This window comes from Coturnix japonica, chromosome 9 (genome assembly GCF_001577835.2).
Source record: "Coturnix japonica isolate 7356 chromosome 9, Coturnix japonica 2.1, whole genome shotgun sequence".
In the NCBI taxonomy this organism is placed as follows: Eukaryota; Metazoa; Chordata; class Aves; order Galliformes; family Phasianidae; genus Coturnix; species Coturnix japonica.
In genome coordinates, this window is record NC_029524.1 from 3,847,127 (window position 1) to 3,874,410 (window position 27,284).

General features: G+C 44.4%; 1 protein-coding gene across 9 annotated transcripts in view; it reads left to right on the top strand.

Annotated features, from left to right (window-relative positions):
* Positions 1 to 319: 319 nt before the first annotated feature.
* Positions 320 to 27,284, top strand: part of FARP2 (FERM, ARH/RhoGEF and pleckstrin domain protein 2) — a 47,082-nt gene continuing 20,117 nt past the window's right edge. For 6 of the 9 annotated variants that reach the window (XR_001557071.2, XR_001557072.2, XM_015871067.2 and 3 more), the window contains exons 1-13: positions 320 to 370; positions 3,432 to 3,666; positions 13,185 to 13,289; positions 13,559 to 13,601; positions 15,170 to 15,248; positions 16,302 to 16,399; positions 18,230 to 18,344; positions 23,599 to 23,746; positions 24,419 to 24,514; positions 25,806 to 25,969; positions 26,116 to 26,184; positions 26,555 to 26,612; positions 26,736 to 26,982. Coding sequence is in view for 7 of the 9 variants with exons in the window: in XM_015871067.2 (XP_015726553.1) it covers positions 3,463 to 3,666; positions 13,185 to 13,289; positions 13,559 to 13,601; positions 15,170 to 15,248; positions 16,302 to 16,399; positions 18,230 to 18,344; positions 23,599 to 23,746; positions 24,419 to 24,514; positions 25,806 to 25,969; positions 26,116 to 26,184; positions 26,555 to 26,612; positions 26,736 to 26,982 (1,426 nt within the window). In the remaining 2 variants the exon portion in view is untranslated. Of the gene's footprint in view, positions 371 to 421; positions 575 to 3,431; positions 3,667 to 13,184; positions 13,290 to 13,558; positions 13,602 to 15,169; positions 15,249 to 16,301; positions 16,400 to 18,229; positions 18,345 to 20,150; positions 20,715 to 23,598; positions 23,747 to 24,418; positions 24,515 to 25,805; positions 25,970 to 26,115; positions 26,185 to 26,554; positions 26,613 to 26,735; positions 26,983 to 27,284 lie in introns of those variants that run through there. The other 3 variants (XM_015871070.2, XM_015871069.2, XM_015871073.2) reach the window with 3 other exon arrangements.

Sequence of the window (27,284 nt, forward strand, 5' to 3'; positions counted from 1 at the left end):
GGGCAGCTGTGCGGAGCCCCCGGTTCAAGGGTAAAGCGCTTCCTGCGGGCTGGAGGAGCGGCACGAAGCGCAGAGCTGGGGCTGACGGGCTGGGGCTGATGGCTGCCGTCCTGGGCGGCATTCCGGAGCCCGGAGTGGGCACGGCTGGAGGCCTCGCTTCCCCGGCCGCTTTCTTCCTGCACACGGAGCTGCCGTGGCACACAGAGCCCTTTTTGTTGGCCGTGCCCGGCCGCAGAGCCGAGGCCGCGGGGCTGCTCAGGGCCCGGCCCCGGGCGGGCCGCCCAATGGCTGGGCGGGGTGGGGCGGGCTCGGCGGGGCCGGGGACGCGGCGGCGGCTGCGGTGCGGCGGGACGGCGGGCGGCACCGCGAGGTGAGGAGCGGGACCGAGCGAGCAGAGCGGGCCGCACCGAGCGGGACGGGAGCGGGGCAGAACGTAGTGCAGGGCGGCGCTGCTGGAGCCGGGCGGGACGAGCGGCCTGAGCACAACGCCTGGAGCTGGGCCGCGGCCTCGGGTGCGGGCTGCAGCCGCCGGGGGAACGCAGGGAGCCCGCCCGGGAACCGCGAGTTCCGGCCGGTGCGTGAGTCCGGGGCCGGGTCGGCGGTGTCCGCGTGCCGGCTGCTCCTGATCCGCGTCCTCCCGCTGCTGGCTACGGCCGCTTTGTCGTAATGGAGCTTCGATGGGGCAACGGGGCAGGATTTGTGGAAGGAATGTGGGGTTTGGGTGTATGCGGCGGCGAATGCACCCAGACGGCCTGTGTGTGTGTGTGTGTGTGTGTGTGTGTGTGTGTGCCCTGTGCTGTGTGTGTGCGGCTCAGTGGGACGGCGGCTGCCGTGCCGGGCTGCTCGTGGTCTGCACCACAGGGAGATGGAGCGTGGGCTGCAGGGACAGGCACGCACACACACACACACACACCAGCACACACACCAGCAGTCCTGGTGCAGCTCAGGGCTCGTGGCCGTCTGCTCTTTTCAGTGCTTTTGTTGGATTTCTGGTGCATCAGCCGGTGCCGATGCGGTGGCACCGCGTAGCAGTGGCAGCAGTAACACCTGCAGGCTTGTACATGGGGAGCTGGAGCTTGTTTGCAGAGCTGTCTGCAAGGATCCTCGCAGGGCTCCCATAGCCCTCTATGTGTGGGAGCATGAGGTACCCTGCTGCTTCTGCGTGCAGGCTGGGGATGGAGCGCTGCACTGACTGTCAGTGACCAGAAGATGCTGTGCTCGCAGGGCTGCCTGGAGCTTCCTTTCCAGCTTTACTGCTAGCTGAAAAGCACCATCTTGCTTCTTTTTGATGTCTGGTGTCTGTTTATAAGGAGATGATGATCAGGGTGAGCACCCGAGGCAAAGAAGCATGGGCTGAGTGAGCGTAAGGGAGATGTGATTCTGTGGTAAAGGCATTTGGGTTTGCATTGATGAAGAGGTAAATGCCTTGGCTTGCTGGGGCCGGAGCTACTCTCACTAATACAGCCTCCTTCTTCCCAGTGCTTCCAGTTTGTCTCAGCCTCGATTCTTTCCTTCAGACAGTTCCTTTAACTGGAATGCTTTGTGAGCCAGCATTTCTTGTTAATGAATGTCATATGCAGTTAGTTTGCTGCCCACGTAAAGCAGGAATTCTGGTTAGGCCCTAGATTTCTGCATAGATGCTTGCTGGGGACTGCTTCAGTGCAGTGGTAAACGTTGTTAGCAATGTGCTATCAGCAAGATGTGAGGCAGCCCGCTGGCATTCACTTTTGCTCTTAACACCTGTGAGGAAGGACTTTGCCACTTGCAGCTTGTTTGTCATGGCTTTGCTCTCTCCTGCCTTATCACCAAAGCCAGTAAAAACCCAGGATCTCCTGGTTGATCTTTAGTTTGGCCGCCTGTGTTCCATACCTCCGCGTACCATCTGGCTGCAGCTGAGTTGAAGGCAGCTGGAAGGTTGTAATTGTTAAGCACCCCCAGCAATGCCTGTCCCTTGTAGTGGCTGTTAACTTAGAGCAGGAAGAATGTGTTTACAGAGTGGTTCGCTGCTAAATAACCTAATGGTGACGTGTATAATTAATTCTGAGTAACTTGGGCTGGATAACAGTAGCAAAATCTTTCTGTGCTTTCAAGTTGTAGGGGATTCTGTATCAAAGTGATGCTGTGGCAGCCAGCTCTGGTTTCTCTTTGTGTTGGTAGAGGTGTTACCTGTGCAAATGTCTGCAGATTTCTGCTGCCGTGTTGGTTTCCAATCTGGTGATCTAAAGGTTTTAGGCCTTGGCAGTGGATGAGTGGCCGCACAATCAGGAGAGTATGGTGAAATAAAACAGCCTGAGAAAGAAACTTCCTTCTAACTTATCATAACTGGAACTGGTAGGTCAGCCAATGGGCAGTACGTGCATACTTTTCATGTTGAGCTCATCCTTCTCATGCTTTCTGGTTGTGAACGTCATCAGCAGAAGGGCTGGGGCTGCCTCCCCGTGGTGGTTTCCAGCTGTGCTGCTGGGGTGGTCTCTGAAAGACAGAGCCAGCCCAGGCCCTTAGCAGGGATAGGTGTGATACTCAGGTAAGTTTGTCCAGGTAGGGCTGTACAAGGTCCAGAACACACCAGCTGCCCCCATCTGCTGTTCCCTTGGAGCAGGCTGCAGGCCTGGAAGCTGCTGAGCATCTTGCTCCCCTCCTCTGTGTTCCTGTCCTCGCATAGCACATGGCACCAAATGTTTGGGCCTCTAAACTGCGTTGGGAACACAAACAACAGCTCTGAGGGCTTTTGTTGTGTTGTTTTTTTCCCCTCTGCGTCAAATTAAACATCTGTTCTGCTTGCAACAACTGCTGCCACACCATGAAAACAAGGATGCTGTAGAGGTTGTCCTGCTTGAGCTGCAGTAGAGCTCTGTAACCGAGATTTCTGCCCATTGATTTAGCCAGTGTACAGTGCAGGCTTGCTAGTAAGATCCAGTTATCTGCCACAGAAATCTGCATTATGACAGCTCTGAGCAGCCAGCATTGGTTGAAATGGTTACAGTTTTATATGAGTCATCACTTTAAGGGATGAAGAAAGTTAATTGCTCCTGTTATCTCGGGGTGCGTCCTGACTTTGTAGCAGAGCCAGTGGGGCGGTTTGGTACCGCTGCAGGAGGAGCCTTACGCTCCCCTTGGCTGTTCCTGGTGGCTTTTCTTGTGCCGTCAGCAGTGGTTGCTGGTTGTGGTGACCTGGTTTAGGGAGCAAAATCAGCAGAAAAATTAATTGGGCGGAAATTAAGATGTCAGCGCTTAAGGAGTGGGGAGGGCAGAAGTCTGAATGTCCTGTTTGTTAACTGTCCTGTGGAATGGTTGCCCTTCTCCTCAGCAGCTGGGTTTTTTGACTAGTATTTCACATTTAGCCCTTGTTTTGATGATGGGATGAAGAGCGTTCAATAAGGGCTACGTGTTGATGGTGTTTTCACGTGGGATGCTGTAATTCTCTGTTCTAGGTTTCGTTTGGACTTTGCTTGGTGTTGAGAAATGGGAGAGATAGAGGGAACGTACAGGGTCCTGCAGACTCCTGGCTCTCGTTTGGGCGTCCAGAAGAATAGCGGGGTGAGCACTTTGGAGCCGGGGCAGAATCTCTCTACAGCCATGGCATCATCGCCTGCCAAAACACATGAGAGGGACCTGCAGGTCAAGATAAAGATGTTGGACAACACGGTGGAAGTACTTGACATTGAGGTAAGAGAAGTTTGAACCTGATTTCAGGTACACTTAGCTGTAAAGCTGATGGGATGTGCTGCAAAACAGAGCTGGGACATTTTAAGGCAATATGAGACAAAAGATTCCTGCAGGGATTTTACCTGCTTACGAGTAGCTAAATGAGTAGGACCTCTTGCTTTTTAAAATCTTGTAGTCTAACAGATGTTTGTGGTTTTACCAGACGTTTATTGAAATAGAAGCACATACTTTCACAAGAAATCTTAACTGTTATTTGCTTTGGGGGAGCACCAAATGGCCTAGGCCAAACTTCTTGCCTTCCTGAGCCACACACATCTCCATGGCTTTGGCAGCTGGGAGAGCAGAAAGGCTTCTTTAATGGCTACTTTTCATTTATAATCTTGTATCCTCAAGTGGACTCGTTGATGCTAGAGAGTTTTTGCTCCTTGTCACTCTTCCTGAAGATCAGTATCATTGGGGCACAGTGTGTAAAGGTGGAATGTGCTTTGCAGCTTGTCTGAGCCTCCCAAGGAGGCACAAGTGTCTCAAGTGTGGGCAGTTAATCTGAAAATGATGTGGTGCTCCCAAGGAAGTCGTGCTGTCTTACTGGTTAAACATGGACCTTGCTTACATAGACTAGAGAGAACCATTCATGGTTTTTATCATCTGTTTTTTTTAAAACTCTGAAGTTAATGGAGGTGGTGAAGTCTTAAAGAGGAGCAGAACTGAAGAATAAATATAAAAGCCTTTCTTTTGATTGTGCCATCAAAGGGAGATGCATATCATGGCAGAAGATGCTCTCTCTGCTGCCTTTAAGGATTACAGAGAAGAGCTTTGTCCTCAGAAGATGCTTATTGGTACAGTAGTTGTCTTCTGCAGAGGAGCTCTTTCTCTGCAGAGCTGTGAGGAAGCTGAAGTAGGAGCTTAATATTTTGTGTCTCTTAGAAGGCAGCCTAAAATGATCCACACAGCAGTTTACATTGAAGCAGATAAATTGCTGCCATAATGGTCTAATCCTTATGGACTTCTTATTCTCTCCTTTATCCAGCACCCATTTAAAATACCTGCCTGTGTTGTGGCAGATGCTGGTGGATACCTTCCTTTGGTAGCTCAACCAAGTTTTCTTTTTTAACTCACCAGAGAGCAAAAAGGGGACTGACAAAATGGCACGACTGATAGAATATGGGGTATAAATGGGAAAGGGAGGCTTTCCTTCATGTTATGTTGTAATCTAGAACAGTGAGTTAAAGGTTCAGTATAGCTGGAATCCGCTGTCTTCTGTCTAAGATCCAGTGTCTCTGCTCTGCATTGTAAGTTGTTAATTGTGAGTTACTTTAGTCTATTTAAGGGAGCTGGTGTTTAAAGCACACTGAGGCAGAACTTCTTTCTGAGGGCTGTCCCCTGAATGCAAGGACTTGGAGAAATACTTAAATGCTTTCATATGAATTTCAGCTTAAGCTGTAGATTTTCTGTTTTTGCTTCCAAACTCACTTCATTTTTATAATCTTTTCTCCTGTTTATGCAGCCTATTTCACTCAGATCTTCCATGTGCTGTACCAAGGGACACCTATCTCCTTCTCTCTAAGCTAGATCTGCCCCAATGGGTGCTTTTGCAAACTATGGGATAAATGGCTGAAAAACTCAATTTACTTCAAAGTAAGTGGGGTCTTACAATAGAAGCTCTGCCAGCTTTCCCTTTTTCTTGGAGGCCTTGGATCAGCATAAAAGTCAGGCAGGCCCTTGTAAGTGGATCAGTGTGAGCTGGGTTCATTTTGTCCTCTTAGCTGGTGAGGATCCTGAAAAGCAGCAACGTGAGCTGCAGTGCTGCAGGTATTTGCAGGTGGAGGAAGCTGTGTTTTTATAGCTATTGAATGCTTTTGCATTCGGCTGCAGTAGAGCTGCACGTGGAAGGTATTACATCTGTGTCTGTTTGGTCTGTCTGAGCACAGCACATACATCTGCATTAGAGGGAGCAGTGGGTCTGCTTCCATGGCATTGCTGGGAGATATTGATGGCAGACAGGTCTGATGCTGTCCTAATATCCAGGTGAGTGAAATAGCTGGTGTAGGTTACAGAGATCACAATTCCCATTTCTTTCACCTGTTTCCTCTGAGGTAATGCATTTATATGGGGACTTTTGCTGTCTGCTCACTCTGGCTCAGCTTCTTCTGTGCATTGGCTTGCAGGGCATTGAATGGAATTGCTGCTATGATGTGGAATTAAGTGTGTTGTTACATAGGAAATGCTGCTTCCTCATGGGAGTTGTGCTCAGTGCTCCATGTGAGCATTCTGAGCCACTGGCTGAGGCTGTAATACTTAAAGTTGACCAAATAGTTTTGGAGTAGAACTTAGCATTTTTCTTCTTGCTGTGCATCTCTTTTCCTACTTCAGAATTTGGCAGTGAGAAACACTTGGTGTTGTGCTACAGCAGCAGCTTTCCTTGCTCTGTAGCTGTGTTTCCTTTCCCATGTACCCTACCTGTCCTGATGTGGCACAGGCTTCCCCGTGTCTGCTCCCTGCATGCTCAGCTCTTTGTTCCATGAAGGCTTTTCCCCTCTGCTGCAGAAGTATTAACAGCTTAAATATGTGGGAGGAGGGAGGACAGGCTGCTTGAATCCTATTAAGCTCTGTACCGAAAGAATCGAGGCGCTGTCTTAGTAAACTCTGTGCTCTGCTTCTCCAACTGGGAAGAAATAGTCGAAATTCCAGAAAGAATCACACCAGATGTTTGTCATTGCTCCGCTTTGGCCATCCTAAATATGGCAAATCAGCAGCCTTAGGGCTTATTTTTGTCTGACCTCAGCAGCAGAAGTTAGTAATTCACCGCGTAACGTTTGGAGTTATTGTAGGGTTTTAAATAAAAGTAATTGAAGCTTTGCAACTTTGGGGCTGTCTGGTTCTGCCGTGGGCTTTATAAACCTGTTATTTTGTGTTTGGGGACCTGACTGTTCTGATGCTATGGAGCAGTGTGGTATTGGGTGGGGAAAGGTAAAGCCATAGCTTTCATAGGCAGGCTTCTTCTAAGGGGAGATACACACTTTCTTTGTATTACAGGAACAATTTATTACTTGCACAGTCCATGAAACACAACTGTAATATAAAGGTAATGATAAATGCAGGAGAGCTGTATTGCTCAGCTTAACACAGTGAAGCTGACCTCTTCTTAAGCTTCCTTTAACATAGTGGGAGCATGCTGAGAGCTTCCTGCTTGGAATTGTTCTGTCTGGAAGAGATCAAGTAAGGTGAACCCATGCATGGCTTAATACTCTCATGTATGTGGATTGGTTCAACCCCTGTATTGAATTCCTTTCAAATATCTTCCAAAGTAGCTGACACTCAATCTAATTTCATGTGTTTTATTTAAAGCATTAGGAACATGTGAGGAAAATGCAGCACCGGCCATAGAGATACAGAGGCAGGTCTGAGAAGCTTTCAGTTGGTACCTCCTGGAAAAGGGACTTGGCATTGAGCGAGGAGTTTGTGATAGCACAACCTTGGGAACATTCATTTCAATAAACAGGGTTGCAAAAGCATGCCTTTGTGCCATCTGTTTCTCCTTGTAACAGGACGCACTGTTGGCAAGGGCTTCAATGTGCCTGTTTGTGTAAGAAGGTGATGATATAAAATGAACATTTCAAAAGCTGTGCTGGGATGGTGACACCTAGTGTGAGAGGTTTTGGGTTTTAAGGACTGTGATGTTGGGGGTTTGTGTTGCAAGTTTAGGGACGCACCTGATGTCTTGTTCTGTTAATATCAGAAGCTGTTTCTACCCAGACTTGAGATGGATGAATGTAGGATGAAGAATTTGAACTATTAGCGCCTGCTTACATCAAGCTGTGAGAGGTGAAGGTTCCAGAAGGGGTTCAGAAAGCCAAGCAGGTACTTGGCAGCTGAGAGATGCTGGTGTGCAGGTGTACTTTCCCAGTCCCAAGGTCTGGGTTTACATGCTTGACTTCCCTGCTCTCTGGGCTGCTTTTCTTCTGCCTCCTCTGGCAGAATGCTCATGCTCAGCCCTTGCTGGAGCCTTAATGCAAAATGGAAGTGGTAAAATGTTCATTAGCTTAAACGATAACAAAACAAGAAAACCTGCTTTATGGAAACTCCTCGTTAGAGCTGTCCTGTGTATCTGAAATCAGCCTGGTTTAGCAGAGTTGGGCCTATTTGTCTGCTTCCCTGGCAGGCTGGGGGAGCCAGCCCAAAGCTGAAGACATAGGGAAGGCTGCTGGAAGTGGGAAAACCAGCAGAGCTCCAGCCTTAACTCATCCGGCCTACTGGTATTTATTAACTGTGCTGTGGTATCAAAGCTGTGTCCAAAGTACAGCGGGGAGTGATGTCAGGACAGCTAATAGGTTACGTGAGATAGAGAAAGGCTGAATTAGGCACGAAAGCTTATAAAAAGATACTTCTGATCTTCCCTATGAAATAAAAGGCCCGATTTGTGTGGGGGATCTTTTATGACTCTCTTATTTCCTTAATGTTTTAACATACTTCCCTCAGGTAGGCTTCTCACAGCTATGTGCCAGTCTTTTTTTGGCACTCGGTGTGGAAGTTTACACATAAAACAAGTGTATAATTTTCCCTGAGGTTGATCCTCTTCATTCGAGATGCATGGGGAGTATTATGGGAAAGTAACCTTGCCTGTGTAGTCTATAGCAAGCTGCTGTATTTATGAATAGCATGGGGCTGTCAGCTCTGTTGGGTCCTTGTGAGCCTTGTGGGGTGTGGGTATTAGCATGGCCAGAGCTAAACCTCAGTTGCTGGTGCCTTGAGTGTGTGGTGTGTGTTCATGGCTGGGCTTGGGATGAACATAGAAATGCCAAATGAAACGTGTAGTGCCTTTGTGCCTCCTGGTGAAAGCCCACGTCCGGCCTTGTTGATGCCAGCTTGGCTGGTAGTTCTGACATTTAAGTGTAATTGCTGGACAAAGGCTTGTGGTTTATAATCTGTGAACAAAGGGAGGCAAGGAATTGTATTTAAAATAACACACTCTGTCTTTAACATGTGTATGTGTGTATAAATAGGTGTGAAATGACACCATGCAATTTCCTGGAGTACATATAGTTTACACGCCATGGAGTGGCATCATGTAGTGTCTCAGCCTGGGTTAAACTGTTCTACAGCCTGTGTGAGCCAAATGGTTGCTGAGATGTTCTGTTAGGAGCCCTGGTTTCTTGATGTGGCACACGGCTTATTTTGGAGGAGGGCATCCTGGTCCAGACAAAAGGGGGCACTTTTATAACTAGACACTCATCTCTTCTTGGTTTCAGCCTCCAAGTTGTTTAAAGCTTGACACAGTGAACTTACCTAATTGAGCATGCTGACATGGGCTCTCTTCTCTTCCAGTATGGAAAATAACTGAGAATTTTGCTCATCTCCTGGTGGATGCTCTGCATATTCCAGCTCTAGGGCTCTGTTGGAACTTGGGACCACTTTGTCTCCGCGTGCTACTTGCTGCAATATACATTTCCCAGTTTGGTTCACATAATTCCCTCCCTCTTGGGGATCTTTTCCCATGTCAGTGAATGACTGTTCTCCTACTTTGGGGCACCCAGCAGGTCTAGCTGCTCTGGAGGAGCATGTTTGTTGGGTAGAGCTGGTTCAGTTGGCAGTGAGCTGCTTTAGCGCTTTGTGAACTTTTAAGTGATCACATACTTGAAAGCTAACCTTAATTAGTGAGCCAGAGGCTCACTGCTGAAAGCTTGCTCCTAAAATCACACGGAGCCTGAGCTTGGAAGCAGGACCACATGTGATGGGCCTTGCTGCCTCGGCACAGATGGAACCCGTGTGGGGATGGGAGCTGTGCCTCACTCTTCTGTTTCCATGTGTATAATTTCATGCTTCACGTAGGGCGTGCTAATTTAAGTTTGCCATAGTTGCAGGTCAATGATAAATGGTGCTTAAAACAATCTGTGGGATGCTAAAGAAGAAAGATGGAGAGCAAACTGTGTGTTTAACTTGTGCCTGTGGTAGCTAAGTGTCCGGCTATCGGAAGGAGCAGCTATTTTAGCTATGGGGTGGGTGCATAGCAGCAGTGCTCCTGTGCAGTCAGCTCTGCACTGAGATGCACTGCCCAGATGTGGGCTGAGAGCCCTTCAGCAGGTCTCTGTGTCTGTGTTTGGAGGTAGGGACTGATTCCATCCGAGTTATTTGTTCCAATCAAAATAGAGGAAACTTCAGAAGTACTAAAAAAGAAGAATGATTATCTTTACTTTTCCAACCTCTGGATTAAAAACTTGATGTGGAGCTTTAATATCCCCACATTTTAGCTGTGAAAGTTGCTACTTAATGAATGGTATTCTCGTATTATTTCCTTCTTTATAATAAATGTGGTTTGTGCATAGTCTGTATTCATAAATGCCATTTTTGTTTATACCTAACATGTGTGATATTTAGTATTAGGGAACTTCTGAAGTGTTTTTGATATTTCAAGCTACGTTTGGACAGAGATCTAACAGACTTTAGAAGGAATATAGATAAACAGAGCTCTGCGACCACTGACTTGTTTGTATATTTCTGGTTAAGAAAGGAAATAACAAGTTCAGTGTAACTACTGCATGGAATCATCAATCGCTGGTTTTCAATCTGCCAAAAAAGGAGAGGTCACTTTTTCATTGGGAAGGCCACTGAAGTGCATGGAGGGGGGGGTGAGGGGGGAAAGCCCATTGCATTTAAACGAGGGAGTCTTTAAGTGGATTTGTCATCATCAGACTTTGGGTGCTCTGCCCCAGCAGCGGTGTAAAATACAGACTGCTTCCTCCCATGCATATGCTGCTTATTGGGGGGTTTGGTCTGCAAAACAGTTGCAGACTCCCAGGTCAGCTGCTGTTTGCTGCAGCTGGCAGCCAGTGGTTCCTGCAGCTCTGGCTTGCATAGAAGTTTCCATTCTATACCTCTGGTTTATAACTCTCCGTTTATCCCAACTCTTGGCATTAGGACTGAAACTTTTCCAGCCTATCTGCTGCCAAGTTGTATTTTGGTTTTGGAAAGCCTGAGCGAGGGCAGTTTGTCTGCCCTGGAAAATGAGAGGAATATATTTTATATATATATATATACATATATATATATACAGTGGGTTTTTTTGGAGGGGGGTTGTTTGAATGTTAAAATACATGGAAGTAGAAAGTGAAGATGTTCTAGAGGGACAGATTTGGGAGGTTGCTTTTGATGGTACTGAACTGTGGTCTGCAGAAAATAGATGCTGCGTGTGCCTCGCTTGTTCTGCTCTCTTGCTGAGTGCATGTGCAGCAAAGGGAGGATCTTCCCTTGCAAACCAGTACACAGCACTGACATGAAAGTGGGATCACTGTGACCTTTGTGTCAGCTTTAATGGCATCCCCGTATCCTGGTAGGAGATGGAGGAGAAACTGAACGTGTGCAGCAGTGAATTTATACGTACATGAAACCATCCCATGAGTTGGGTTAGTTGGATCAGTGCCATCACCATCTGCAGTATTGCTGTCAGGGTACCACGCTTGCATGGTTTTAAGGAGTTCTGAGCTGAACGTGCAAGTTTATTAGAAGAAATTCTGATGCACTGACCTGCCTTCTCATGAGGACTTAAGAGCCTGTAGTTAAGTTAGGGCTAAGGCTGCTGGGGGAAGCTTTTGTTAGCTGCATGTTGAATTTTGTGCACTGTTTGGGGTTTGCTTCTATTTTGTGTGGAATAATTTAGTAGTTCAGTAATACCATTAGTTGTCATTCTGGCAGCATATAAAGAGTAATTGAGAACTGTGGAATGGAAAGTATGCCGTGTTGTGAGCCCATACTGAAAATGGGCCCTTTCTGAGAGGCATTCATGCAGCTTCTTGCCCTGACGTCAAAGCGACAGTAATTAAGTAATTCCTTGGAAGATTTGGCTTTCTGCTGCTTCCATGCAGACTGAACAAGGATGTGGAGCTGTCTGAGCTACACTGTCATTCTTGTGAGCTTTGAAGTCGCATGAAGCGGCTCAGAAGGGATGGTTGGTTGTATCGCAGCATAGGAACTTGAACATAACAGGCAGCTTGAGGAACTAAATAGCTATAAGGGGAGTTTTTCCATTACATTTGGGATAGAATAAAAGGCTGTGTTCCATCTCAAGCTTCGTAACTAATTTCTATTTGAAAAAAGTCTTTTAAAATGGGCCACAAAAGTTGCTTTGTGCTTAGGAAATATACGATGGGATTCAGTTCAGTTTGGGTTGAGTTTTTTAACCTGTTGCTGTAAGTGACACCTGTTCCAAGAAGAGTTTAGCTCAGTCACCACTGTGACTGCCCTTCAAACAGCTGTAGGCAGTTATTAGATCTGTCACCTCAACTTCTCATTTTCTTTACCTGGAGCGTGTTCTTCCTGGCCTCGTCTTAAATGGAGTGCACCTCAGCAGTCCAATTAAAGAGCTGCCACTGTGATGTGTCTATGATATGAGCGCCCTTTCTAAGGACTGGAGTATGAAGACAAGTGGACCATCGTGAGGCACAAAGCTTATATAGAGTCATGGAGGCACAGGTTGTGCATTTGATCATATTATTACATTGCTAATGTGTTACAGCATCTGTCCCTTTAAAAAGATGTACTGTTCTGAGCTGAGAGTCAGTTACAGAACTGTTCGTGTCTGTTGCAATGGGAAAACCATGGTGTGCTCTGGAGCTCTGACTTTTCCAAATAAATGAGGTCTGAGTGGTGTGAATACCTAGGTGTGTTTTGCTGGCAAATGTGTGCTAATGAAAACAAGGCAGAGAGGGGAAATGATTTGTTCACAGTCCTATGGGGAGAGAGAGAGAGAGAGAAAGAGGGTGGTGAATTTCCACTGGCAGTTTGTGAGGGTCTGTGCTATAGAATCATAGAATCCTTAGGGTTGGAAGGGACCTTTAAAAGTCCTTGTCCAGCTCCCCTGCAGTGAGCAGGGACACGCACAGCTCCATCAGGCTGCCCAGGGCCTGATCCAGCCTCAATATCCAGTATGTGCCAGGCCAGCACTGTGCTACTGGCTGTTAGGTCTCATCCTGCCGGCACGTACATTCGGGATGAGTTCATGCTTTCTCTCCTTCCTGGCACCTTTTGTGCATTGCTGGAACAGTTAACAAGGGGTGTGAGAACTCTTTGAACCCTTGTCTGTACAATCTAGATGCTCTGATGTGTGTCTTCACAAGCAGCACTGTCCTTGCAGCAGCTGCTGCAACCATGTGGCAATAGGTGCTGAGGTGCTGCTGTATTTGGGGTGTGGAAGTTTCCCCTTTTCTCCCACATTATCACAGTGTTGGTTTTGTGGCATCGTACCCAGCTGTACAAAGGCAATGGGGGGGCTGCATTACAGATGTGGTGGCAGAGGGCACTGCAAATGGCTTACAAATAGCTGACCTCCAGGGGCCCTTCCAGCTTCAGTCCCTGTGATCCTATGAAGCTTGTCTGTTTTGAGCTATGTCTGCATATTGGTTATTTACAATGTTAAAGAAACAAAGGTGTCAATGCTGATGTGAAAAATCTTTGAGATTCTTTCCTAAAGTTTCCTAAGATGCCGTATTTTATTTATTCATCTTTTTCTTGTTTGCTGTCCCGTTCAGTCAAAATATTACGGCCAGGCGTTACTGACAGAAGTTTACAAGCACCTGAATTTAATTGAATCGGACTACTTTGGAATTGAGTTCCAGAACATCCAGTCCTACTGGGTACGTATAATCCCCCAACTAATTTGTTACACTAAAAAGGCTGCTGAAGGTTCCAGTCCTGCAGGAGTCCTTTATAGGGCTGTCTCTGGTTGCTGCTCCTACTTCACTCATCAGAACAAGGACAGCTACTAAAGTTAAATAAAGGAATTGCTACAGCGAGGGCAAAATGCGTGTGCGTGAACTGCTTAGTGTGAATTTACCATTGATGTTTTCCCATCGGATTCAGGTGTGAATGCCAGTTTGTCATTTTTCTTTCCCTTCCCTTTCAGATTTGGCTGGAACCAATGAAACCTGTTGTTAAACAAGTACGGAGTAAGTAGTTTTAAAAAAAGGAAGTTTTCCTTAATTTGCATTTACTTTATGTGGGCTGCTTGCATAATTACTACTTGATTTACTGGTTATGCTTCCCTGAAAATTGTATTTGGTGGTGGTGATAATGACTCCTGTTTGGGCATGCAAACCTGTTGTTTTTATTATGGAGTATGTGGTGGGTGGGATGGAAAATTACTGAGCGTATGATTATTTTTTTTCTCTCTGTGATAAATATCTGGATAGGTTGGATCAGCTGGTGGTGAGTTTGTGAAACGTGCTGTTTGCTGCTTGTGAGCTTTTCTCAGTTGTGTTGTCTTAAAATGGGAAGGGATGTTGTGAGCAAGGAGGGGGTAATACCTGCAATCGGGATCCTTTCTGAGAGCTGATTGCCTTTCAAAAAGACTGCAGGAACTGCATTGCCTTCTCCAGTGTTCTGGTTTGCCAGGCAAAGCTCAGAACTGGTTGACACTCACTCACACAGTGCTATCACTGTGTGCTATCACTGTGTGAGTGGCTGCAGCTTCAGTGCGGTTGTGAAGTTTCAATCACAGAAGGGCTGAGTTTTGAGGTGCCTCTGGGTCCACCTGGTCCCACTCCTGCTCCACCCACAGTAGGGTGTCCACTACTTCTAGCCAAGGTCTGAATCTTATACAGGTCTTCTAAAAATAAGAACAAACAATGGAGATGATCAACGTTTCCATTCAGATCCATCATAGGTAATCACCTATTTGGGAATATAGAAAACTTTGCTTTGTACGATGTGCATTTTGTTCTTGATTAGCTTCAGAAGGAATGTAGTCAGTTTTACCATAGCCCGATATGGTGCTGTGGTTTGTGGGCTAACAGGAGCAGTTGTGTGTGTCTGTGCAGGTTTGATGTTTCAGGAACATCTCCATGGAGCCCATTTTTAATGCTGCAGTTACTATGCCCCTAGTCAGACCACAAAGGGTTTGAAATTAGAAGAGTGTTTCCATACATTGATCTAAATGTTAATGGTTATGCATGTTTGTTTTTGCTGAGAAAAGCAATGTTGCAGGGAATGGGTTTCACATCTATGGCATTTGGTTGTAACAGGGCTTTCCTTAGTCACTGAGTGTACGTTCAGACTTTTGGCTTCCTAATAGGCACGCAATACATAGATAAAATTTGGGTGCCATCTGTGAGGACTATAAGTTTGTATGGGCTGTGGTGCAGAAGTATTATAAAAGAAAAAATGCAGTTCTGTCTTTGTTTATTGTCCCTAAACATCAGTCAGGTGCAGAAGACAGTCAAAATTACTCCCACAGCAATACCTTCCTGTTGCTGGGGGTGTGATGCATCATCATCACGGCTCTGATGGTCTGAAAGTTCTCCCAGTAAGGAGACAACATTCTGTTGCATGAAGTTACTTCACTACGTTCTACACCCTGGGAGTATTACAGATAGAGTTTTAAAAGAAACCTTGCTTTGTCTGTTTGACATGCGTCATCTATACCCCATAGGCCCACTGTAGTGAGCTGAAGGTTGTCTAGACTCTAGTGAGCTGTGTTTACTAGGAATTCTTGTGACATGCCTAACTTTTCTTATAGGACCAAAGACTACAATGCTTCGTCTAGCTGTGAAGTTCTTCCCTCCAGACCCAGGCCAGCTGCAAGAGGAATATACAAGGTAAAGCATTTCTGGAAGAACTTGGTTTGCACTGCCCACTGAAACAAAGGTGAAAATAGGAGTGTGTTGTATTTACTTCCAAACAAGTCTTATAGTGAAGATATTGAAGCAGCACTTCTGGGTTGTGTCACATTTTGAGAAGACACATGTTGGTAGATTAATGCTATGGGAAAAAATATGTTTCAAAGCAGAAAATGGTGCAGGTAAGGGCTTGCCAGCCATCACAGCATTGAAAGAGGCAGCATATAGAGGAAACTCGTCTATTTATAAACAGAACATTTCTTTACATGCTTTACTGCTCATAGTTATCACCAGTTCAGAGGTTTATAATAACTAGACGCCATGTGTTTACTGTTGCCTGTTTACTGTACTTTCTTTAAAGTAAAAAGGAAAGCACAAATCCTTTCCAACATTGTATTCCTGAAAACATATTAATATTAGCTTGGGTTACAAAGTCAGTCCTTATCACTGCACTTTCAGTCTTGCCATGTTTCTCTTCTTCCCTTGTATTTTCTTCAGGCACTTTATGACTAATGATATTCCTTTAGCTGCTTCATTGGGAAATACTTCGGAGAACTAATATTGTGATTAAGAAAAGTACATTTAATTTCTTGCTGTCTTTGTAGCCTGCTAACATCATAGTCCTGGTAAATGCAACCACTGAGTGAATTAAATAAGTGCTAGCAGAAATTATGTTTCCTAATGAGATGCTAGCATCAGTAATGTTCCCTCCTCTCAGTCGAAGTCTTCCTTGGTTCCTTTCCATCTAAAAAATACAGCTGCTGTTACTTCACAGCTCAAGCTTGTTGATGAGTGTGGTTTTCCTTCTGCTTCTTTGTTTTTCCGTGTTCATTTACACTGATGAGTTGTACTGTACAAGTGGATTACTTGTGTGCTTAGTTTTATTTGGCTGCCTGCAATAGCAGGTCTTCTGTTTTATGTTGGTTTTGGGAAGAGGAAGACTCAGGGATGTTGATGCATATGAAACGCCGTTTAGCTGTTTTTAAGTTCTCACAACCTGTTAAGATTGTACTTCTTACTCTCACTTTTCAGGTACCTGTTTGCTTTGCAAATCAAAAGAGACCTGGCAGAGGAGCGACTAACCTGCAGTGACAACACGGCAGCTCTTCTTGTCTCTCATCTCCTGCAATGTTAGTATTACCTCTGTAGTGACCCGGTGGCATTGCCATTGCATTAAACAGCATGAAGGATTTTTTTTCTACGCATTCTGGTGGCCAGAAGCATTTTGTCCTGCAGTGTTTCTTTTCAGTGCTAGTTACCAAGTGTGTTTGACCAGTGGGATTATAATCAGGGCTAGAAGGTTCCCAATGTTATGGAGAACAGCATGTATTTATGTGTAAGGTAGCACTGGCTATGTGAAGATCATGAAAAACCAAAACACTTGTGTGTTGCCTCCTTGCTCTGGCTTTGCAAACTGGGTCGCCATCACTCCTCAGCTCTCAGCCAGCCTCACTGCTTCTTTATGTTAGTTTCTAAGTTTGCCCGTGGTTGGAAGGTGATAGAGACTGGGCTGAAGTTTGGGAAATAAAACTAGAAATGTGTGAGAACAAGTTTAACAGGCGGGTTGTCAGCAACTTCCCTTCTTGGAGGGAGTGGAAATGGAAATTGGAAGCGATTGATTTGGGAGCTCTCCATGCTTCTGCTGTCTCAGCCAGTAAGCAGCTAAAGAGCTAAAATGTGGCATTTAAGTCAAGCGGGTTCAGAGACTGATTGGTTTCAAAACCAGATGGGTTCAGCTTAGCCTGCCCTCTCAAGCAGCAGCCAAACCTATAATGTGAGCTGCAGAAATAGGGGTTTGTGCCTCCTTACTAACGTGAAGCAAAAGCCTTGAAGTGATGCCTCTTCACATGTGCACTACTAAATAGTTGTTAGTTCGCTGCCTCTCATTAGATCATTATAACTATAATAATATTAGTTACAGTTACGTCACACAGAAGGAGATGTGTCCTGTGTGTGCAGCCAGGGAGTTGCACAACTAAAATTTGCTAACAGTTTGTCACAGCTTTGCGTAAGTTTTGGCAATGATTCCAGGGCAGTGTGGAGCTGCTGAGCAAACCTCAGTGTCTGCCCTTTACCCATCTTGCTTTTATTGTACTCAAAAAGTAGAAGCGAGAAAGAATGATTCTTCTTCACATCAAATTATTTTACAAAAGTGCCTTCCAGTCTTTCTCATGTTGTTTTGTACGCTGGCTTGAATTTAAACAGGATATTGCTATGCTCTGTTGAAGAACATCTGTCTTGGATGAGGTTATTAGTTTGTTTAGTCCGCTCTCCTTTCTCTGACAGTAGTTGGTAGCAGATGCTATGGGGAAGACGTGAGAAACAGAGCAAGCATATGGTGATACTTCCGTTACTGCAGCCATCCAATCATCTTTGCATGTGGCCCTTCTAAGTCGGATTGATTCCTTAACTCTTCATTTAGTTGCCCTTGAGCTTTACTTCCTCATATTTGTCAGATTCTTTTCTCAATTGGCTTCTTTATTTTGGCATTCTTCAATGAAAATGAGCTTCACAGCTTAATTTTTTGGCTTGTGCAAGAAAGGAAAAGAAAGGGTTTCATAATGTATATTTTTTCCATTCTCCTCGTAACTTTATATACATCTGCTGTGGGTTCTGTGTGCGTTATGATTTTCTCCTCCAAACCAAAGGCTTCTGGCCTCATGTTTTATCAGATAGAAACTCTTTTACACGATTGATCCACACTTCATGTATAAATCTCTTCTTAAGCATCATCTCTGAAAGGTGTAGATATGTGCTGCTGTAAGCCCCAGGAAATCTGCCTGGGGTAAGTGTGAATGTTTTCTAAAGTGAATTTGGGTACAAAGCATAAAACAAACATTTCAAACAGTGAAAGGAAAATACTCTGGGGTCTTCCCCCCCAGTTCCTTACCAAGCATTTTCTGTTATCATTCCTGCTCCATTGTTTCTTTCTATTCTTACACATTTTTTTCCTCTAATAGCTGAAATAGGGGATTTTGATGAATCGGAAGATCGAGAGCACCTGAAAGTAAATCGATATTTGCCAAACCAGGAAAGAATCCAAGGGAAGATCCTGGAGTTCCACAGGAAACATGTGTAAGTGAGGGTGGTGGTGCTCCACTGATGGGACCTGGGGTTGGGGAGCAGGAGGGCTGGCTCCATAGAGGTGAGTGCATGGTATGATGGGATGGTGACAGGTTGTATTTGCTGCACACATGCTGTGTCTGATGAGAACGATTGAACTTATCAATAGCTATTGTCGAGACTTTTTAATTAGGAGTTTTAACACAGTTTAATACACGTTTTACATCTGAATATGGCAGTGCAGCTATTTAAACTCTGAGAACAAGGCAGTTTTGTCTGGGGGCAGCTTACAGGTTTGTGTGTGCTGACTTTCTGTATATACATGTGGCTTGAATTAAACACTGGTGGCAAAAGGAAAGCATAGTAAGAAATTTGTTTAAATGTCTGCACTTCTGCAAATGCAGTGGACTGCAGTAGGACAGCAGGTATTTATAAGAGGACAGGAGACAATAATAATGAATGTTTTTTGTAATGCTGGTTAAATTAATTCTAGTGTGGTAATTGAGAGAGTGAGTGAAACAGAAGAGGACAAAGCTGTTGAGCAATAGTTTTTCCTCACGTAATATTCCAGTGTACTCTTAATAATGCAGCACAGAAACCTGTCGTGAGCTTGTAATAATGGCTTGAAGCAGAATCGTTCCCCAGAATTTCAGGTTTGCAAAGTCTATAGGTGTTGCTTTTGCATGAATAGGAATAAATTACATTGTACTCGTTTTAGGGTGAAGACGAGAGTTGGGAGTTAGAAGGAGAGAAATAACTTGGATCAGAATTGATGCAATAACTGCTTCTATAGTTCGCGTATCTTTGAAATAACAATGAATTGATCAGAGACCAAGGAGCTGTGTGCCACAAATATGGAACTACTTTGAATACAGAGCCAAGGACTCGTAATTCTGTCAGCCTTGAGCTTTTATTTTTTCAGAAAGCTCCTTTTAATAATTCCATGCACTACGGAACTCTGTATTTTTACCTGGAAGAAAGGAGGAAAGTTAAGTGGGAAAGGATTCCGTGCTTCATGGGTTTACTTGTCATTAGTTTAATGGTAATTGCATCTAACATAATTATTTGAGATCTCCTTTAAAGCAATTGCCAGCACTACCTGAGTCGACTGAAGATATTTTACACCTCCTTTCTTCTTTGGAAAATTTCTCTTGCATAGATGTACTTTTGGAAGCGCTGCAACCCTAAAAATAGCTGGCACTTCCTTACTCGTCTCTTCTCTGCGTCCTTACCCAGTGAGTACTGGGCACCCTTTTCCATTTTTAGTAAGACTGGTGAAGGTCCTGCATTTTCTCAGTGTTTGCACCCTTTTTTCCACGTTTCTATTGCAAGGAGCAAGTGGAAGCACAGACCCTGTCTGCCTCCTTCCTGCCGATGCCATGCTGCTAAATGAGCAAATTATTTCACTTTTCTCTTACCGTACTTTTGCTTCATAGCTTTATTTTGGGGTTTTCTTTTTCTATTTCCTTCCTTTCACCTCCTTACCCCCCTCCCTATCTTTAACAGTCTGCTCCTTCCTTCAGCTGCCAGCGCAGCCTCCAAAAAGGGAACCCATTGCTGAGGGGGTGGCTCCTCTCCAGCTCACTGCTGCATCATCCTTTCTCTTTCTGACCCCGTGCTCTGCAGCCCTCGCTTTGCTTTCACCACGCTCGCTGGTGTAGCAGTGTGCTGTCCATTTCTCTGCAGCACCAAGCAGGGCACTTCGATCTGCCTTTCTCAGCCTGGGGTGGCAGCAGGATTCCTTCTGGCACCACACGTGAGTTGCTGGGCAGGAGCACGCGTGGCCCTCAGGGGTGTTTCATCTCTGGTGTCTTTATGTTAGAAGGCTGCGCTTGGGTGTTGTGTAGCTTCAGCTGAGCTATTAGAGCTGGTAGGAGAGGGGGGAAAGCAGGATCTGTGTAACCCCTCTGTATCAGAACAAGAGCAAAAAGTTGTATTCAGAAGGATGAGACTGCAAGCTTATTTCCTATTAAACACGCCTGTTTTCTTCCTTTTACAAATATTTATACTCACAAATATAGAAACACGGGTTTTATATTTAACTTTGCAAATGCAGGAACAGTAAATAAGAGGGGCTGTATTTTTGGAACAGCAGGTTGGTTATTTGCTACAGTGAGAGCCTGGGTTCACTAGAGCTCTTTGCTTCTGTGCTACCTTTGTATTTTGAAGCTGCTGTTGTGTGGTTACATCTGAGTGCTCCAAACACTCTGAATATGATGCTTTCTGCCTACCTGCAAGTAATGCAAGTGGAGCGCTTGATGGGGGGAGAATGGGGGGCTGTAGATCAGAGTTAAGCATTACCGTGGATGCCTGAAGAAGATCTTTGACTCTGTTTTGCTTGATGGATTTGTTTAACACAATTTGCACGCCTTCAAATGACTGGTGAGTTTTTGGTGTGTTTGTGTATTTGTGTAAGTCAGGAAGATTTGTTGCATTTATACCTATCTCCATTTACTGTTGTCCCTCAGGTGCTTTCACAGCCTGTCCAGGATTACAATTAATAAATAAATAGGATGCTGTGTACAACATTTATAAATAAGGAAAAAGCTGTATTTTTGATTGCTGCGTGTTCTAACAATATGTAAAACTGCAGCACCTCGACTGCGTGTGCTTTAAAACATTGTGTTGCTGCTTTGACAAGCTGTGCTGATTGCAGAGCTTTTAGCAGTGTATGCTTTGAAGCCATTGCCCCAACTGCCATGTGAATACTGTAACCCTTCACAAATATCTGTCTAAATGAAGGTATGTAAGCAGAATTTACCTCTAAATCTGTTGTGCTGACAGCAGTTTTTGCAGGAAAACACTTGTGAAAGATAGCCTGTTGTCCATTGACCTGGGGAAGAGTAAGTAGATTTATCTGCTTAATGGATGAACAAAATTAGACCAGATTGTTTTCAGGCTGGTCTGTGCAGCTTAGTCTCCAGCAAACATCTGAGGGTAATTACTCTGAAACTGCATCTCATTTGTAAATGTTTGTTGTGCAGTGTGAGCTGCTTGGCACCGCTCCTGGCTTTCCCTGCCGCAGCCTCTTCCTTCTTTGGTAGGTGTGAGCAGGTTTTGTCTATGAGGACACTCTTAAAAAATTTCCTTATTGTTCTTGAGCCGCGCTGGGCTTCTGCTTGTATCTGGTGGGTCAGAACGTGCAATGCTGGTGGTTCTGCATCAGTTTATGCTGTGCTGTTCATCGAGAATTTCCCATTTTCTGGTTGCTATTTTGTCCTAATTTTTGTTTGTGTTCCCCTCCAGCAGCAGTTCCCATCCTCCGGCAACCTTAGCATCCTCTCAAAGGACAAAGCACCTCATTCATTCTTCGTGCACTTCTATTGAGAAGAATTATACCAGGAATTGGTGTGGGTGGCAGCTCCACACAGCGCTCTTAGAGTGCGACTCAAGGAGCTGTGGCCAAAATTAATATTGATGATCTGACTTTTTTCTTTGGTCTTGGATGTGTTTAACAAACAGAAGTCACGGTGCTTCAACTATTTTGACACAGTTAAGGAATCTGTGGAAGAAATGCTAGTGATGCTTCAAGCTGTAATAAAAATGCTTATTCCAGCGTTCCTCATTTTAGTCAGAGACAGGGAAATCTGCTTTAGCAGTTTGAGCTCCCAGCCATAACTAACATGTGTGGTTGTTACACTGCTGGTGGTGCAGCCCCATTGCTCTTCATGCAGCTTGGCTGGCATTTCTTTTTCTGTTTGAGAACAGATTTTTGTTCCCTCTGTGCTTCATACACTTGCATTGTACTTACACGCCCTGTTACACTGACATTGCAACAAGGCTAGAATTTGCAAAGTCAGGAAATTCAGGGAATCTTTGCTTTCTCCAGTTGGGAAAAAGGTAGAAAATCCTCTTTCCTCTTCTGTTATGTTTAAATGTAGCTGCTTACTTCAGTGTTCTTCATTTGTATCTAAGGGAAATGCACATAGAGTCCGAAGTTGTTTAACTTAAAACATGACTGGAGATGGGCAGGGGGAGGATGCCTACAAAGGCAAGCCAGGAGGAGTGATGCAGTGCTGATGGTGCTGGCACCGCATCGTACACCAAAATAGATCCTGTGATAAACAACTTCTCCTCTGCTTGAGAAATGTTCCTTGGAAACAGGGCTTCTGACATCTGTGTGTGACTGTTGTGTGTGTGTGCAGAAATCTCAGCTGGTTTCAGTGCTCATTGGCCCTAAGCAGAGGGCACTTTCCTCTCCTGTGTCCCCATCATGCCTGTCCTGGCTGAATGGCAGGCAGCACAAGTGTTTCCAGTGCTACAGCTCTGCCCATGCCTCGCACAGCTCTTGCTTGGAAGCAAGGTAGCCCTTATTTCAGCAGGGAGGTGCCTGTAGGCTGGCAGTGCCCAGGCAGCTCCCCACGTGTCTGTTCTATTGGTGCTGGAGGAGGATTCAGCTTCCCACCAGCTCCTGCCTCAGCAAACAGGAAAAAACAGTGTTAATCCACTGAACTCTCCCCCTCGTGGTGAAAAACAGGGAGGGAAGAAAGTACAAGCCTCTGCTTCAGGGAAATAAAGTGTTGGCTGTTCACAAGCACCACATATGTGAGTGGTGTCTCAGTACCGCTTGCTTGGACCTCTTGTGTATGGAGCAGGAGATGCTCCATTTGGGTACCTCCCTCTCATGGTTTCAACGTTATTTCAACAGCAGATGATGCTTCAAAAATGATTTTTAAAATCATTTCTGATGATTCTTTGGCAAGGAGGAAACTGAGCAGTCAAAGGCAGGGGAATGCCTCGCTCCCAGTCATATTGGTGTAATAGTTGTGCAGTCACAGAATCACAGAATGACCCGGGTTGGAAGGGACCTCAAGGATCATGTAGTTCCAGCCCCCCTGCAATCAGTCCTGAGATCCAACCTGGAACGCTCACAGTGTTTGCTTTGTTTCCATCGTGCTGCTTACAGAAGGGTTTCACTTTGTGTCAGGTTAATATTAACATGTATATTACAAAGCAAAATGAAGGACACTGCAGATTAAATGCTGGTCTGTTGAACTCTACTGTTCTTAAGTTGGAATCGCTGGGCTAGTTAATGATTGTTTCACGGCCTCTGTCTCTGGGATGTGTTTTAGGCTGGTTGTCTGCTATTGAATGTTTTTTCTATTGTGCAGAAGTTTCAATATAATGCTTAACTTGAACGTGTCAAACTCAATTAGATAGAAAATTCCTTTTTAGTGCCGGAATTACAAGTGGAGTATTTTAGCCACGTCAGCATTGTTGTGCAATCCAATTGAACTGAAAAGTTTGTTTTTCTTCCTTATTACAGGGGTCAAACTCCTGCCGAATCAGACTTCCAAGTGCTTGAAATTGCTCGGAAACTGGAGATGTACGGCATCAGGTTTCACCTTGCATCTGATCGTGAGGGCACAAAAATTAATCTCGCTGTTTCACACATGGGTGTGCTAGTATTCCAGGTAAGGTGGGCAAAGCCTACCATGCATGTCTAGCTGTTTTTGCATTAGTTTGTCTTGAAATTAAAATAAGGCTTACTCCCAAGCATGTCTGATGGTAAAAATCTAGGATGTATTTTATGGTCAGTAGAGTATCACTTAGGCCCACAAATCTCTGTGTGTAGCAGTTTGCCCTTGGAGGTGGAGATGGAAGAGTGTAAAGAACTAACAGAACTAACAGTGACACCAAATAAAAATGTTTTATATCATCTATTTGAATGTTACTTACATACACATTCAGAAATAACAATCAATCTATTCCATACAGCCCTAAAACAGTTCTGTAATGTCGGTGTATGTGTTCATTTTCCCTTGCTTTAGTGTTGCAGTGTATTTTTGCTAGGATAATATTGTTCTTGACACATAGAAGTACATAGAAAATAGTTTTTACATCCCAGTTCTCCAGGTTTTCCTTCAGTTTTCTGCTCAGAGATACACAGACATCATACAGGTTGTAGTTGGCTTTTGTGTTAAAGGATAAGATTTCCTAAGTTAATATTGTTACTAGAAACAGATTCCTATTTCCTATGAGCGGAATGGGTTGGGTGCCCGTTCATGTATTTCTGTGCTTGCAAAAGAATTAGTTTTACTATTCTTCTGAAACTTTTTTGCAAACTTTTTATTGTTTTAATTCAGGGTAATACGAAAATCAATACCTTTAACTGGTCCAAGGTCCGTAAACTGAGCTTCAAGAGGAAACGCTTTCTTATTAAACTCCACCCAGAGGTCTGTGTAAGTTTTGCCACAGTAACTACCTTGTCAGTGTTGGAAAAATTACATATATTTGTATGTATATACTTATATGGAAAAACTCTTCAATCTGTGACTTTATAAGACATTGCCAGAGAAACAGGCAATTTCACCATTCAAGTAAAAATCTTTCTCACCTTATGCCTGTCACCATAGATTTCATCTTCATGTATCTCTGACAAAGGCAAGGGCATGTTGTAAATACTACAGGAAGAGAAATGAAGAACCTGGTGTTTCAGAGTAACTTTTTATTTTTAACTATGAAAAGGTTGTATTTCCTATTTGTCTTGGATATAAATGGATGTTAAGAGTCATCTAAGCTCTTTGATCCACTGTAGTCCAACATGATCTAGGATAACCTAAGCATTGAAATAGTCAATCTTTGTTGCTCAGATAAAGGCACAGCAGGGAGTGCTTTTGGCTGTAGCTCCTTAAGACAACATTACAGTACACTGCTAATACGGAAGTGATTGCTTTATATGGCAGTTTTATCCAGGAACTTGTTGAATATGTGCTGCTTAAATGAAAACTGTGGTACAGAGTCCCTTGATTCCATAGTAAAGCAATCTGACGTGTTTCAGGAAGCATTAAATGGCTGAGATTACATTGTTGGAGCTTAGTTTTAAGAACTATACAATTATTCTTACTATAGCCTGATTTTTCTAATATGTCCTTATAGCAGAAGGTATTTTTCATGCTTGGGATGATTTACAACACATTTTTGACAGCAAATATCAAATTTATCATCACTTTCTTTGTTGTTTCCACACTTAAAGACTGGATTGTGTTCAGCACAAGGCTGCCTTAGAATGGAAAACCAAGGTTGAACATAATACAGTGATGTATACCTCAGAAATCTGAAACAGGACGCACTGACTGCATGTGTAGTCGTGCATCTCACAGTGAGACCCTCAGGAATGCCATGTGATAACTGTGTTCTGCCACACACACACCATTGTCCAGCCTGTTCTAAATCAAAGGACATGGGAAAAGCATCAGAGCTTTTAAGAAGTAAAAGTACTTTGAAAAACACTACCATTTCACTTAAATAGCCTTAGTCAAGTGTGTGATAAGTGCTTTTACATTTTCTATGTAAGAAGTAGTTTTAAAGTAAATGAATGATTGCATGAAAATCATATTCATAGCTTTCATGTATGTGAGAAAGGACTCAGCAGAACACCGCATCTTTTGAGCCTTTTTGCTGAGATCTGTTTTTTCCTTTTCTCTTCCATTGCCATCTTATGTTCCACTTGGCTCTTGTTTTTTTTCCCAGGGCCCATACCAAGATACACTGGAGTTTCTTTTGGGAAGTAGGGATGAATGTAAGAACTTCTGGAAAATCTGTGTTGAATACCACACATTTTTTAGGCTCTTTGATCAGCCAAAGCCAAAGGCTAAAGCAGTCTTCTTCACCAGAGGGTCATCGTTCAGATACAGGTATGGAGGAACATCATACGCTTGCTGAAGCTGAATTGCTTCTATCTTAGGAAATGAACTCAAATGGGAAAATTATTCTCAAGTAACTCCATTTGTAATTCCTATCTACTGCTTTTCATAACTTTGCTACTTTTGTGGATTCACAGTGGACGAACACAGAAGCAGCTAGTGGATTATATTAAAGACAGTGGGATGAAGAAAACTCCATATGAAAGGTAAATCCAGATTATTTTGTCAGGTGACATTTGGTTGAGTCTTTCACAGCCTTCTTACTTCCTAAATTAGAACTGCTTTTAAAGTCATGAAATTTTGCAATATTTTTAATAGGAAGGCTTTCTGTAATCTGCTATTCATGAGTAGTTTTAGTGTCTTGAGGTGCTCAGCTGAGCACCTTTCCTGTATGACAGCATAACTTGTGTTAGGTTGATGGATGAACCTGGTGATCCAACCTAAACAGTTGAATTAATTGTTAAAAGATAATAATGAAATGCATCTTGAGACTTTTTATTGGCTCTTAGAATGAAAGGGAAAGGGAGGAGGCTGGCTCTTGTCTTGGATACTCACAGGTTGCTCTCTCTTCTGCAGGAGGCACAGCAGAGTCAGAGTGTCCACTCACACTTCAAACACAGATGTGCCAAAACAGGTTAGTTCTGTGTGACTCCACGTAGTCCAGTCAGTGAAGCTGACAGTCAGCTTTCCAGGATGGCTGCCTAGGAATATGGTAGGATGAGCTGTTACCCTTTGTGTTTTTACTTCTCTCCCTCAGAGCATCGCGTTCCCTGAGGGCTTGAGGACCCCGGGGTCTCCTGCCTCAGCGACTGTTTCCTTCCACTCCGTTCATTCCTCAGCTGCTCCTACCATCCTGCCCATCTTTGCAGAAGGCAGCCCTTCCTCCTTGGACCCCCGAGCATCGTACACAAGGATTCCGGACAAAAACACCCCGATGCCTGCAGAAGAAACGGGGAGGAAACTGGTGCAGCAGCCTGGATCTCCCATGTTCCAGTCATTCCAAGGTGTTGGGTTTGGTAGTGTTGCAGGAAACTGTAACCCTGCTTGTCCTGTTGTTGAGAGTGGTTGTGGTTTAGATTTAGATGTAGAGAAGAGTAACAAGGAGAATAGGGCTGCTCTTTGTAAAAATGACAATGATGAGGATGACTTTACCACAGGTGGTTTTGTTGCTGAAAAAGAGCATCAACACTGCGATAGGGGTGCCCCTCTGTTCACACTGACAAATTCACAGTTACAGGTGTCAGAAGAGTTTATTGATGATGACCCTGCAGAAATATCCTTTTTTGCAGGGGGCTCTGAGGCATTT